The sequence below is a fragment of the Mus caroli genome, unplaced genomic scaffold (genome assembly GCF_978045245.1).
Source record: "Mus caroli unplaced genomic scaffold, Mus_caroli_1 scaffold_10, whole genome shotgun sequence".
Taxonomy (NCBI): domain Eukaryota; kingdom Metazoa; phylum Chordata; class Mammalia; order Rodentia; family Muridae; genus Mus; species Mus caroli.
This window is the reverse complement of record NW_028227265.1, coordinates 83,064,955-83,079,747: the sequence shown is the minus strand read 5'-3', so window position 1 is coordinate 83,079,747 and position 14,793 is coordinate 83,064,955. Positions and strand designations below refer to the sequence as shown.

Here is a 14,793-nt window from a genome sequence, read left to right as displayed (position 1 = left end):
AGACAGCTCGACTCCCTTCAGCAAAATGTGCTTCCTGGGCCAAGTTTTATCTCAGATGCCCTCCCGGGGGTGGGAGGCAGTCATCCACTCTCTGAGGTTACAGTTAAGTGGACAACTTCTCTGATTCTGCAGCATCAGACAAAGCTTGTGTTTTACAGTTTAATTCAATTGATTAACCTCGAGTTTATGTATAGATGCTGCTTGGTTCTTTTCACAGGTCTACTACAATATCGTCCCAAATGTCCTTCTGGAGAAGCAGACATGGCCCTCTCGTATGCACACTCTCAGAGAACCCAAGCAGCCTTCGGAGGGGACGGACAGAGCATATGGCTTCCATTAGCTCACAGGCTGCTGAGAAAGTTGCTTTGAAACCAGATTACTATACTTGACTTTTCAACTGTTTGTACTGAAATCTGGAAGAAAACGGGCACTGAAACGGCACTTTTACTAGTTTAGCTTAAGTTTGTTTTTAAAACGCCACCGACTTCAAAACTGTGAGGCTGGGCCCTTTTTGCAATGGGCAACGAAGGAACCTTGACACTTAACAACAGGGAAAGGTTTAGAGTATTTAGAACGTCTATGACAGCCTCTCTAGGGGTTTCTAATGCTTAATTTCAACCCTAATAGTTCGGTGACACAAAATCCAATTCTACGGTTATTATTTGAGGAAACTATTTGAACTCAAAAGGTAACTCGAGGAGGAGGCTCCTATTGCGAATGCTGGAATTGATCTTACCATTGGCTATGACTTCCTCAGACACTTGTAATGAAAGTAGGGCTAAGCGGAATCGTGGTGACTCAAGAGCACACACACCAAAGCCAGTTGATGTCCTCATGCTATTAAGAATGATGTCGGCTCATGTCTGTATGATGTAGAAAGGTGTAGCTGACGGAGAAGATTAACTGAGGAGAAACCATCGCCTTTCTAGTTTCTGGGCTTTCATTTGCTACCTCAGTTCTACTCTTGCTACCGAGTCTTGGTTCTTGTTGGAAAACTGTTACAGAATACAGAGAGGTTTAAAAATGAACAAGCAAAGTAACAAGTGGACAGCAGTGGGCAAAGGCCCCCCTCTATATAATGAGACGAAACGGTTGGCACCCATCCTAATCCTAACACTTTAGACAACATGGCCATTTGCTATATAGATTTATAGCTGAAGAACTAGAGTGGAACCAGGAGCTATCCGAAGCACTGCACGCTTCAGTACACCACATCTTTGCTAAAACTCCATGTTGGAAGCCAACCACAACCACTGAGTGTGTGGGAGAAACCAGGGAGTAGAAAGCAGCAGCCTGTCGCTTACATACCAGGGGCTTGTGTCTCTCATGAATGAAAGGACCTGCACTCGAGGACAAGATCTGACTTGGCTCTGCTCTCTACCAAGATGTTGGTGATAAGAGCCACTCTCTGTTCTCTACTCCCTGACCCAGGATTAAATTAAAGCCATTTACCACCTGAGATTAAAAAAAAATCATGATAAAATACTAATCTTGGCCAACAATATAGTCTCTTGGATATCATACAGCTCTATAAGGCCCAGAGGTAACAAGTGTCCCCCAGAAGAATAGAGTCTTCCTAAGAGTGAGTACCTTAAGACCTAAGTTCCCAGTGGAAACTACCATCTACATCCCATCCATTTCCACCATCCAGCCAAACCCTGCCTGTTCATAAAGATACATCAGATGTTCCAATCTCTACTGGTGAAAATTTTTCAATGATAATTTAATAAAGTGGCCTGACATTTGCAGGGCTGTTCCCGGAGTTAAAATCCCCAGGGCTGTGTCTCAGCCTCTGTCATCTGGCTTCATCAGCTGAAGTACCAGGACTATGCTGTGACTGATTTCTGTGAAATACAAGCATACCTCAACAACCAAGCCTAATTAAATTCAGGTCAAATGTGGTCAGATTAGCAGAATCCAGACTGTAACGGCCTTTACTGAACAAGGCCGCAGGAAACTTAAACTGTCACCCTACCACCCCTTCCAATAGCCAGGGAGGTTGTTCTGAAGGAGCTCTGTGAGAATGGCAAAGGACAGGAGAAAGTTTTACGGCCATGAACAGACTCACAGAAAAGACTCCGACTCACTGTTACTAAGTCGCCCTCCTCCCCTTAATGTGACATGTCAGGACAGAGACAAAACCCAGCAACTTTGTTATTACACCATGAGGTTGAGACCCCAACTCCGCACTTCATTAGTGACATCACTGGGGAAAGACGGTTTATATTTTGTGTCTTAATTTCTTCTCTTTTTTTTTTCATAGTGTCTACAGTAGTAATTCCCAATCTTCCTAACGCTGCAATCCTCATACTAAGGGGACCCCCCACTCGTGAGATCATATTGTTACTCCTTCCTAGCTGTAATTTCTTCTGTTATGAATTGTAAATATCTGATATGCAGGATATCTGATATGTGACCCCCAAAGGTTGACCTACAGGTTGAGAACCACTGGTCAATAGTGATGCTGACCTTACAGTGATTGTGGGAATTAGGTGAGACTATGAATGTTCAACCTACTGCCTTTGGGACCTAATATTTAATAAATAGTAGCTAGCATTTAAAATATATAGTCTCTAAGCCTGTCTAAATCTAATCCACTTCTTCTTCACCAGTACTTAAATTTATTCCAACAGAAAATTAATTTAATTATAAAAATAATTTATTTTAAAAACTGAATTTAGTAATAAAAAGAAGCCATTTTTAAAAATCTTAACCCATACTAAGGAGGGAGGTTGTCCTCCTTATACTATTGACATAAGCATCTTCCTGATACTCAGTCAAGGGCACCTCCCCTGAGGGAATGGGATATTTCCATTGAGATACAGGGAGACCTAACAATTTTGGGATGAGAGACAATGGCTTTAGAGCAAACAGAAGTCACGGATTTCACTGGGACACTAGAAGATGGGAAAGGTTTATGTACAAACAGTTATAAGGAGAGAAAAGAAAGCTGGCCTGTTTCAGAACTGTGACTGGGCCAACACGCACACACACTGCCTAAGAAACACGTCTTAGTACTAAAGATAGGTGATGTCAGGAGTTAGGGTGATGGGCCCTGGGGTTCTCAGGCCCACAGTGAGCATCTCTTCTCAGAAAAAAATGCTCTGCGGGAGCAACACTAACATTGGGAGTTTTGTTCTCTCTTTACTTAAGGACAGCTTAAATATCCCCAAATAGCCCAATAAAACCCAAGTGGGCTGCTATGAATGCCACATTTAAAAGCCAAGCACTCACATGTAATCCTAATGGTGAGCTAGCCCTGTGCCTGCATGGCTTCCACAGCTATAATGGCAACTCCGTGTGAAAAAGAATCAGAATTTCCTGAGCCTCACATAACTCCTGAGGTTTACCGTGGTACTCACATACCTTGTGAAGATGCATTTTAAAATGTAATCTTTAGAATGCACCGAGTTGTGCACAGTTTTTGAGTACGTAGGAGGTATAAATTTATAACAGGTAATGATCAAACGAAGGCACCGATAACCGTCACTTCTCTATTGTGTCACGTGGGTTCTTCTCTTCCAGTTATTTCAGACCTATCATAAAATGTTACAGACCATGTCTCCCAGTCTGTGCTATAAACACCAGGAATGATTCTCTCTAACAACTGTATTTTGGAATTTATTGTATGACCTCTCTCATAACCCCTCTCCCTCTCTCCTTCCCAGTTTCTGGTGATTTCGAGTCTATTCTCTTCCTAAGAGATTGACTCTTTCAGCTTCTATCAATTTATTATAACATATTTCATTTGCCCTTATGTGAGTGGCTTATTTCATGTAACAGGATGTCTTCTGGTTCTATCTATCAAAATTAAGTAGTGTTATTATTTTGCATACGTGATAAATGAATGCTTTCAATAACTTCCCTCCAACTCTCTACTGAGTACTCTGCATGTGAACAAATTAAGAGGGAATGGGAAATACAGAAAAATCATACATCTAGTTTTCAATGAGTACAGTTTAGTTTAAACTAAAAAACTAAAGCAGGGGAAACCTACCTGACCCTTTCTGAACTGGCTCCATTCCCCAGGCAGCTTTGAGGCTAAAGCCTAGTGCATGCTAGGGGAATGCATCCAAGCACAAGAAGGAGCCAGTAACAGAAATGGATGTCCTAGAATCTGTAATAAGAAGAAAATTCAAAAAATTAATAATAAAATATTCCAGTTCATGTTCAAAGCATCCTTTGAAGGACTATGGTAAAAATAAAAACAATAAACAGAAACACAGAACACATGGCTAGCAGATTCCCCAACAGGAGCCCAGCCAAGGCGGTAGGCATTCATACTTGGGAGTCAGCAGTAGAAGGATTGGAAGTTAAAGTGCGGCCTCGGTTACATAGCAAGTTCAAGGCCAGCCTAGGATATATAGGATGCTCGCAGTTTCAAAAACAAAGTCAAAACAAAACCAAAACCCCTCTAAATAAAACTCCAGTTGCTGAGGAAATGCTAACGATTGACAAATGTGGTCTCCTGAACTTAAGAAGCCTCACCCTGGCAAAGGGAAGTTAATGGAAGAAGCACCAGGAATAGAAGACAAGGCTTTGCTAGTGATACCTGTGCCACGGGGAGGGGTGGGGGAGGCTATCTTCAATCTGTAAATCCCCCAAAAAACTGAAACAAGAAATTAAACAAACTAATCAATAAATGGAATGGTGAAACAGACAGTTCTCAAAAGAAAAAACACCAACAGCCAGTAAATGGGTCCCTCCAGTCATCAGAGAAATACAAATTAAAAGTACATTGGGATTCCATTTTATCCCAATTCAAAATGGCCATCATTAAATTTTAAAAACGCTGGCAAGGCCGTGGACAAAAAGTAACTCTTCTATTCTACTGCTGAGAATGTAAACTAGTCTGACGTCTATAGATAAAATAAAAACAGAGTTCCTCCAAAGACAAAGAAACTAAAGCTACTGCATAATGCAAATGCAGCACCCCCTGTGTATTTATCCACAGGACTCAAGTCCTCCCACAGAGACACTTGCACGGTGCCCTGTACCACAGCACTGTTCACTGTAGCTAAGGTGTGGAGCTAAGCTAGGTGTGCAACAACAGAGGAATGGAAACAGAACACCACACACACACACACACACACACAAACACATGGAGGACTAAGACATAAAGAATGAAGTTACATCGTTTGCAGGAAAATGGATAACCTTGGAGACAAATCTACAGACAATTAAACCAACCTCAGAGAAACAACATATTTTTTTCTCTTATGTGGTGGTGAGATTTCATAAAGACATGTGAAATCATATATGTACAAATGACATGACACTAGAAGAAAAACTGTACAAGGAATAATGGTAGGGAGAAGGGTGACACAGAGGGAGGGAAGTATGCACAAGGAATGTGTAGACACAGCACACTTTTGTGTGGAAGTGTCCTTGTGTCATACAGGGCCTGTACAATGACTATATACACTGGAAACCAGAAAGAAGGAGGTCAGGTAGATGAGCACACTTCCGGTTGTAATTTCCACTGCTGGGAGAGTTTACATGGAAGAGAGACTTTTAAATGGGGTCTCCAAGGATGCACAGCAGCATCCTTGTGTGGGGTTGTGGTTGTGGTTGCGGTGGAATCGTGGCCACAGCAGACTAGGCGTGTGCTTTTCCTGACCAAGCATCCTTTGAAACGGACTTGGTACCCTCAAATGTAAAGCTGCAATGTCCTGTGGACAAAAACATCCTTAGCAATGACCCAAAGGGGCGACATACTTTCTGTCCCACAGAGGAAGAGGTGACTGTGGGTGTGACTGAAACCACAAAGAGACAAAAGTTGCCTGAGGGCCCTGCCAAGGTGGATTCGGAATTATCTTGAAATGTTCCAATTATGCAAATTGTGCAAAGGCCCCAATACTCTGAGAGATACTATTACTAAACAACAATACCGACAGTACATTGGGGGAAGATGGTAAAATCATGTTTTCAGATAGGCCATTGTCATGTTGAATGCAACCTTGGCAAGAATGTTGACCATTTTATCATTTAAAAAAAGATTTTATGTTATGGATGTCATGTTATGGATTTTTTTAAAGAAAAAGAGCTCTGTCATAATCAAAAATCCCAAACTAGACCCTAGTGAAACACACCTTTTCTTAGTTCACAGAAACTAAGTGCCTCAGTGTGCTATTCTTCTTAGAGAGTCTCTTACTCTGAGTGTGTAAATCAGGCACCTTCAGCCGTGAGTGTGACACTCATAAGTTCCCAGGTCAAATTACACACATTTCATGGACTGTGTATTAATTGAAGAGAAAAAAAAAACCCAAGGAATATTTTTTGTTCTCTTGGAGAGGTGAAAGAGACATGCAGACGATGGAAATGATACACTCTGATTATGTCCTAACCTTGATGGCTCGCCCCGATGAAGCAATGGTTGATGTGGTCACGTGCAATGCGCAGCCTCTACCGGAGAGTTTAGACTGCCCTCAATACAGGCTGGGAGCATGCTAACCACAAGACCACTCGCCAGGGGTCTGTTCGCCCTGGTCACAGGTAGCATTGATATTTTTAACATATATATTTTTTTCATATAACAATTTTTTTAAATAAAAGCAGGGGAAACCTACCTGACCCTTTCTGGACTGGCTCCATTCCCCAGGCAGCTTTGAGGCTAAAGCCTAGTGCATGCTAGGGGAATGCATCCAAGCACAAGAAGGAGCCAGTAACAGAAATGGATGTCCTAGAATCTGTAATAAGAAGAAAGAGTAAGTTCAAGCAATAGTATCCTAAGTGAGCATTTCAGGTAAGTTACTGCAGGCCTGTGGAATACAATGACAATCTGGGAGTTTCCCTTGTAGAATATATTCTCTCTCTCTCTCTCTCTCTCTCTATATATATATATATATATATATATATATATATATATATATATATATATATATGTGTGTGTGTGTGTGTGTGTGTGTGTGTGTGTGTGTATGTGTGTGTGTGTGTATCTTCTTTAGCCTTGTACACACACACACACACACACACACACACACACACTAAGGGATGCCCTTCTTACAAATCAGGGTTTGTGACATTGACACAAGTTCTGTCCAAAGCACCTTAAAAGGGCTCTAAGAATGTACTTTGCTAGTGATGATTTTATAGATGGGGCTGGGGATCGGGGGAGTCGTCTTCACCATCCTTTTATCCTGTTTGCACGAAACAGCTGGATCCTGATCGTGCCTAGCCCATAGATCACAGCACTGAGCCGACATCCCACTGCAGTGTCTCGGGAATCTGCAGTGTCACACCCCACCCCCCCCCCCCCCGATTCTTCTCTGCAAAGTGAAGTCACAGGGACCAATCAGCCAACCTGACTTCTCACTCCCCTGCCCAGAATCCTTTGTGAGATGGAATGAGTCATAGCTCCGAGAAAAGCCACAGCCTGCATGTGTCTGTCAGCTCCTTTGTCTGTGCAGTGAGGAGACTTGCAGGGTAGGACAGACCCCAGGTATCTCTAAGGGACCCAGGCACCATCTCATGTGTTAGTCCCTTTACATACATACATATTTTTAAATCACCGAAAGAGTAAAAAGGGAACATACCTCCAAAATGCTTGAAGAAAGAATACACTGCTAAATTTGATCTAGCATCACACACACAACACACTACAATCACAGACCTGATACATTTTCCTTCTTTGAGGTTTTTTTTTTAAGGCTGGGTTCTTAATTGTCACGGAGGATGAACAAATCCCCCACCTACATGTGATGGGCAGCTCTATAGCACACGGGATCAAAGTTTAGCTGCAGTGAGCTGTTTATCACGGGTCCCAGTTGCCCTGCAAGTCTTTGCAAGCCAAGGGCTCCTCACCCATCAGGCTGGCAGCCCTGAAGGCAGAACAGCTCAGCCACTGTCCGTAAGGGCAGCATAGGGAATGAGGTCACTATGTCAAGAACTGGCTGACAGGCTCTCCAGAGCTGAAGGCACAACTGGTGGGAGTCACAGGATTGGTGGCTTTATGTCTATGCTTTGTCTGCTTTCTGAAATTTAAACCAACCAACCAAACAAACAAACAAATTCTATGTCTAAGATCAGTAAGGGAAAGGGGGAAAAAAAACAAACCAGTTATGTATCTATGCAAAAATGTTTTGCTCATTGTGCCATCTGTACCAGACTCATTATTAGCCCACGCTGAACACATCCTACATTTATGTGTATATGTGTTGTATACAAACATATACAAGCATACACACACACACACACTCAGAAAACATTCAGCTTTGTATTGACAGAGGAACCACCACAACATCCTTAGGAAGAAAAGAAAGGAAAGGTTGGCAGAAGACAGAAGACAAGAATGCTAGCCATCACACAAAGCGGGGAGAAAGAAAATAAGGGTGAAACGATTCTACTGTATTTAAACAGCATCACCTAGTGGTCCCAACGTAGCACCCAACAGGCAGCCTTACTCTCTCACCTCAGGACCAAACAGACACACCCACCAGTGACCCACACTCAGATACCTGACAGATCTGGACAGCGGATGAGGTGTGTATAGCAAGCTCACCACATGCTTGTGTACACAGCAGCCTACCTCGAAAGGGAAGCCAGAACCGAAGCCAGTTACGATAAACACAAAAAGGTCCTCAATAGGGCCCTTCCCATTTGCTTCCATCCTTCCTCTGTAGCCCAGGATAGTCTCCTACTTACTGTAATCCTCCTGCCTCAGCATAAGTCTCCACCTCTGGCAGCTCCTCCAAACTGCTGAGTTGGAAGAACTCAGTGGATTACCAGGCTCCAGTCTTGCCATAACTTTGACCTCATGCAATTCCTCTGGGTCAGCCTTTTCTAAGATACACCACCATGAAACTCAGGCTCTGACCCAAGCCAGCTACAGCCCCTCTGGTGAGTCCCAATCACCTCCTCCCTGATGGCGATTCACGGTATGGCCTTGGGAAGCGGTTAAATTGTTCAAGCACTTTTGGCCTGTCAACACATCCAATAGCTACAAATACAGATCAACCTGGTCCCCATGTGCCAGATCACCTCATTTCTAGTTGCTTGCAGTTTTAGATACCTAGCTAGCATGCTGATTGTACATGTATCCATTTATTGGTTGATCGATACGCTTGATTCCAATGTTACAAAACAAACAAACAAACAAACAAACAAACACAAATTCCCCTCCAAAGATGCCCACAACTGCTTGGTGTCTGTCAACTGGTTCCTTTCAATCCCTCATTCCCGGTGGGTTTCTTCTTTTACTGACCTGGACCATCAAGCTCACTGTCTCCATGCCGTGGACACCAGGGTTCTCCTTGTCACTGTACTCTGGCTATGTCATGGACTCTGCACCCACTAATCTCTGAATGTGATAGATATTAGCTATTGTATATCACTGGCAACCCCTCTGTAGCTATTACTAAATGAGGTAATGCTTTGAATATCATGGCTTCATGCACTTAAAAACAACAACAAACCCTATAAATTATACCTTGTATGCTTTTTAAGAAATGTCTTGTCTGTGAATTTCCTTTCCAATGCATTCTGAACTCTCTCCTCATGGTTGGTCACTGGAGACTGAACTTGTGGCTCAGGAGTGGGGCCTTCTATCGATGGACCCCAAAACTAATCAATTCTCTTTCAATTTGGGCTGGATCCTTGATTATAAATCCACCCAAATGTGCCCACTGCATCCTTGAAGGTCAGCCTTCATTGTCCAGAATCACCTAGGAGACTGGGTGTGTCTATGAGAGATTTCCAAAGAGGCTTATCGGAGGAGAGGTGACCACTGAAGATGGCAGGCCAGCTGAACACCACTATTTGTCTTTCCCCTTTATGACTACAGATTTGATGTAGTTGCCTTCCTTTCTGTCGCCATGACAATATCATTAGCCTAGCAACTTAAGTCCCTCCAGGGAAGTACCAGTTCATTGCACTACCTTTAACAGCTAAAGATTTCAGTTTCTTCTATGTATACTAAAGATTAAATCACTGGAGTGAGACACCAAAGCTCAAGCATTCGAAGGGCTAGAAAGTGGCCATTAAAGATGCGTCCAAAGTTTCCAATCTCTAAACATGCATGTTTCTATCCTGAGATGGGCCTGTTCAGTTCATAAATACAAGTAGCCAACCCTCACAGTGAACCTGAAAGACAAGCCCCCCAGTAAGATTCCCATTTTTAAAAGAATCAACCTTCCTTCTTACAGATGGCATAGCCACTGAGTTCAAGGCAGGATCCGAATCCCAGAGAGTTAGCTCCAGAGTCTGCACTTGATGTGACACACACACACACACACACACACACACACACAAAGAAAACGCAGGCAAGAAAGACATTCGCAAGTTTTAGACAGCAGTGGGCTTGAGGGTCAAAAATCAACCTCAGCCATAATGAGCAGTCTCCTCCTCTGCCTGCCTTCAGTGTCTTTAGTATCAGCTTTGGTGACAGCAAAGACTTACAAACATCGTGCAGAGCATCCCACAGGTGACCTGCTCAGTTGATGAGGTGTGAAACAGAGGCAGAACTTGGCACCCACAGCATTCGGCAGAAGACCGAACTGCAGCGTGAGTGACACAGTCACGCAGAATTGTAATAAACATTTGGATGACTAACGGTCTGGCAAAGTCTTTGGAGCTGCTGCATTTGAAACCACAGAGGGCCGTACCTTGAATCAATTAAAAACATCTACTGGGTGCCTAGCTGTACCGTTGTACGGCTACTTGGGATAATTTAAGTATGTGTAAGATAACATACATAATTGATGGTGTGTCTACGCATGTGTGCTTTTTTTTTTTATCCACAAGCAAATGAAATAACTGACTTCTACCTCCGAGAAGTTCAAAATACACTGGAGAAAAAGAGGTACTCACACCTCAGTACAAAGAAATAGGGGGTGAAGTCTGTCAAGGCAGGGTATGGGGAACCTCCAGAGAACTCAGGTGAAGAAAACTGGGTTTGGAGGAGATGAGGATGGTGTCAAAGGAGAATGGAACTTCTTTTATAACCTGGCAGGCAAGAGAAGAAAGGCACCCACCCTAGTGTGGCCCTGGGAAGTGCTAGCTCAAAGTGCCCGAGCAGCAAACAGACACTGAAGGAAAAAGCACAGGAAGCAAGAGCCAAGATGTGGAGTTACTCAGGCTCTGGAGGTAGGGGACAAGCCTCTTGGGGGTGAGCATTCATTCTGAGAGGTCAAGAGCAGACAGAAATGGTGGTGCAAGGTCAAGGTAAGAGCATCCAATGGGGTCAGAAGAGGATTTTCCTTTACAGTTGCAGAGATGTCCAGCCGGCATTTGTTAAAGCCATTAGTTAGAAGCTGGGCGTGATGGCGCACGCCTTTAGTCCCAGCACTCGGGAGGCAGAGGCAGGCGGATTTCTGAGTTCGAGGCCAGCCTGGTCTACAGAGTGAGTTCCAGGACAGCCAGGGCTACACAGAGAAACCCAGTCTAGGCCATAGTGGTGGCCTGACACTTGGAATATTGCCCAGTGTGGAATATTAGTCCAAACTGAGAAACAAAAATTACAGAAGAGAATCTTCCAAAGAATAATACCTGGGCACCAGCAGGAGATCAGTTTTCCCCCGCTGCACAAAAGCAGACAAAAAAAAAAAATCACAAAGTAAAAACTCACCAAAAGCAGCAAAAAACAAAACAAACAAATAAAAAACCCCAGAAACGTCCAGAGTTTACAGGGTATCTCTAGCTCCAGATTTATTGAGTTATGTGTACTCTTTTTTTTTTTTTTTTTTTTGGTTTTTCGAGACAGGGTTTCTCTGAATAGTCCTGGCTGTCCTGGAACTCACTTTGTAGACCAGGCTGGCCTCGAACTCAGAAATCCGCCTGCCTCTGCCTCCCAAGTGCTGGGATTAAAGGCTTGCGTCACCACACCCGGCTTTATGTGTACTCTTATAATGAGAGAGAGAGAGGAAAAAAAACATTTTTAATTAAAATTGGATTAGATGCAACAGAGGATAGGCATGGCAATTAAGTAGTTAAAGAACAAACACCCTTGGTGTGGCTCCAGATAGGAGAGGCTCAAATGAAGCCTGAACAAGGGGTGGGCACTGTGGTCCTCTCATCTTTGCAGCTGGCCTGTCATCAGAATGGTTCCCACAGCATCAGACCAGCGTAAGGATGGCTCGAAGCTAGGAGACAGCAGAAGTCATCCAGTGTAGTCTTTGGATGTGATGATGCCACGGCCTAGATGGGAGAACTGGCTTAGTCAGGTGAGAGTTAAGAGCTAAGCCAAAGTCATTTCCCTGTCTCTGTACTCCTCTACTAGGTTATAAATACACTAAAGGAAATGTAATATCTATTACCTACAATCTAAGGTTTCTCCAGATGTCCTATAAGAAAATACAAATAAAACATGAAGATTCCATAGAACAGCATGACATCATCTTTTCCTCGCTGCTCTTGGCTCCTCTAACTGATGTCAGAAGACAAGACAGGAAAGGCTGAAATCACTGGGCTGAGCTGGGGGTGAGGACCTGTAACTCTAACCCTTGGGAAGCTGAGGCAGAAAGGATTCTAGGCTCATGGGCAGATGGCTACAAAGGCAAATCCAGACAAAGAAAGCAAAGTTTAAAAAGCTAAGGGCCTGTACAATTACTTTTTTAATTTTTATTTTTGGTAAAAAGGGAAAAATTCCAGTTTTGTTTTATAATTAAATGACAAGGAAACACAGGAAAGAGAGAGAAGCTGAAACTGCCACTCCCCATGAGACTATTACTACACAGTGCTTGAGTGTGCAGGGGATTACATCTGTGACCGACTGGGCTAAAATACACCTGCGAATAACTCTAAGACATTCCTACCAACTGTTTCCAGTTGCAAGGAGAAAGAAGGCATGTTTTTAGAAGCCTACAATTTGTTGGGGTAAATATGAGACTCTATTTTGCCCTATTTACTATTTAGTTTGTGTGTGTGTGTGTGTGTGTGTGTGTGTGTGTGTGTGTGTGGCCGGAGGTCCTTGCCAGCCATCTTCCTTGATTGCTCTCCACTGTAACTTTTGAGGCAAGATCTCTCACTGAATCTGACTCAAGAAACTGGATAGGGATACTAGCCCAGGGGCACATCTGTAATGGCAAGCACATAGCTGTCAGCTCTTTGTATGGGTGCAGGGGAGTCCTAATTGGAATCCTTAGGCCTACTCAGTAAGGACTTGACCAACTGAGCCCTCTCTCAAGCCCCCAGATTCCCTTCTGAAGACTCACTGGGCTTCACGACAGACAGCTGTCTGGATTATAAAACCTTTGAGATTTATTTACAATGGTTTCCAGAATATGCAGCTGAGCTTCACTTTGGGGAGTATCTAAGTTTACCCTGAAGTTACAGCAAAAGCCAGTCCGGGTATAATCCTAATCTCGGATTACCCGCCAAGTTTGGCAAGCAGCAAACCCTGAAAGCGGACCTGAGAATGGTATTTCCCAATGAGTTTCTCTTGCTTTAAAGACACAGCATCATGGAGACCTGGAGCTCTTTTAGCTGGAATTAAGTTATAAGGTCAAAGAAGAGAGAATAAACTAAATTACTTTATCACCAGCTTATTTAATCACGGCTGAGTTACCGCTCTGTGGGCAGCACTCCTTGGCTCTGAGGCTGAGGTGTGGGGACACAGGAAGGGTGCAGAGGCTGTCACAGTTCTGCAAAGAAGACACAGCTATGGAAGTGACCTCTGACCTCAAGGTGCTTCCAATTAAGTGAGGGTGAGACGTAAGAAATCGTGTAAAGGTGGCCTGGGACACTTTCCCACACAGCTCTGGTTAATGGGGAAACAAGCATCGCAAAGCTAGCTCAGGCTAGGTGGAAAGAGAACTCACCAGAAGGTTCCATCACGAAGCTGAACTTAGCACGACTGGAGTTGGACACACAGTATGTACACTGCACGTTGTTATTTTTTATGGCATGTGTCCATGTCTCTCTTCTAGGTATGGCCTCTCAATGAATTCAGAACTTGCCGATAGGTTTGTCTACCTGACTCCCTGTATCTGAGTTACAAACACTGGCATTAAAGGTGAACCCCAACATGCCTGTATTCACATCAATCTTGAGAATCCAAACCCCAGTCCCTAGATTTGCACAGCAAGTGCTTTACCCACTGAGCCGTCTCCCCAGGCCATGTGACTTCTCTTAGCTGCTTGTCAGAAAGAGCAAGCCACTATCCATACACCCTCGCCTCAGCATACTGCTTTCCTGGTGTCTCAAGATGCCCTGTGACTCGTGCCTAAAGCCTATCCAGACACTGTTCCTACTACCTGGAATGACACAGGTTCAGACATTTGTGCCCGCCGCCATGTTTTTGGTACCTACCAACAGCCAAATCAGTAGCTAGTGTTTATCTTCAGTCTTCCCTTGGGGGTTTCAGTTATAGTCACTCATGATCTGAGGAGAGTAAGTGGAAAATTCCAGAAAGGAATGATTTGTAAGTTTTACACCTCATGCTGTTTTGCATAATGTGATGATGTGCTCGACCGGGGTTTTGAATCATCCCTCTGTCCAGTGTTTCCACTCTGTATATATTACCTGCCTGCTAAGCACTTAGCAGGAGTCTCTGTTACCAAGGTAATGGACTTTAGACGACAGCCTTTGCTCAAACCTTGTTTATGTAATATAGTAGTGACTCTAGTTTTTTTCAGATGTGTTAAGGACAGGCTGGAAAAACATTAACATTTTTGAGAGAACCTATAATTGTTCAGTCATTGTTGATAAAATATTAATTGTGTCTATCTTATAAATTAAAATTTTATCGCAAGTAATGTGTAGGAAAACTACAACACTATCAATCATGTAAATAGCTTCAATCATCCACTGGGTTTCTTCGAACAATTCTCCCATAGATAAGGGGAATCCATTACACTT

The 14,793-nt window shown here is 43.4% G+C and overlaps 1 protein-coding gene across 6 annotated transcripts in view; it reads right to left on the bottom strand.

Annotated features, from left to right (window-relative positions):
- Nucleotides 1-14,793, bottom strand: part of Stox2 (storkhead box 2) — a 235,392-nt gene that overhangs the window by 34,257 nt on the left and 186,342 nt on the right. The window contains exon 1 of one of the 6 annotated variants that reach the window (XM_021169887.3): nt 9,428-9,729. The exons of the other annotated variants lie outside the window; for them this stretch is intronic. Within the exon in view, the coding sequence (XP_021025546.1) occupies nt 9,428-9,497 (70 nt within the window). The 5' untranslated portion in view covers nt 9,498-9,729. Of the gene's footprint in view, nt 1-9,427; nt 9,730-14,793 lie in introns of those variants that run through there. 6 annotated transcript variants of the gene reach the window in all.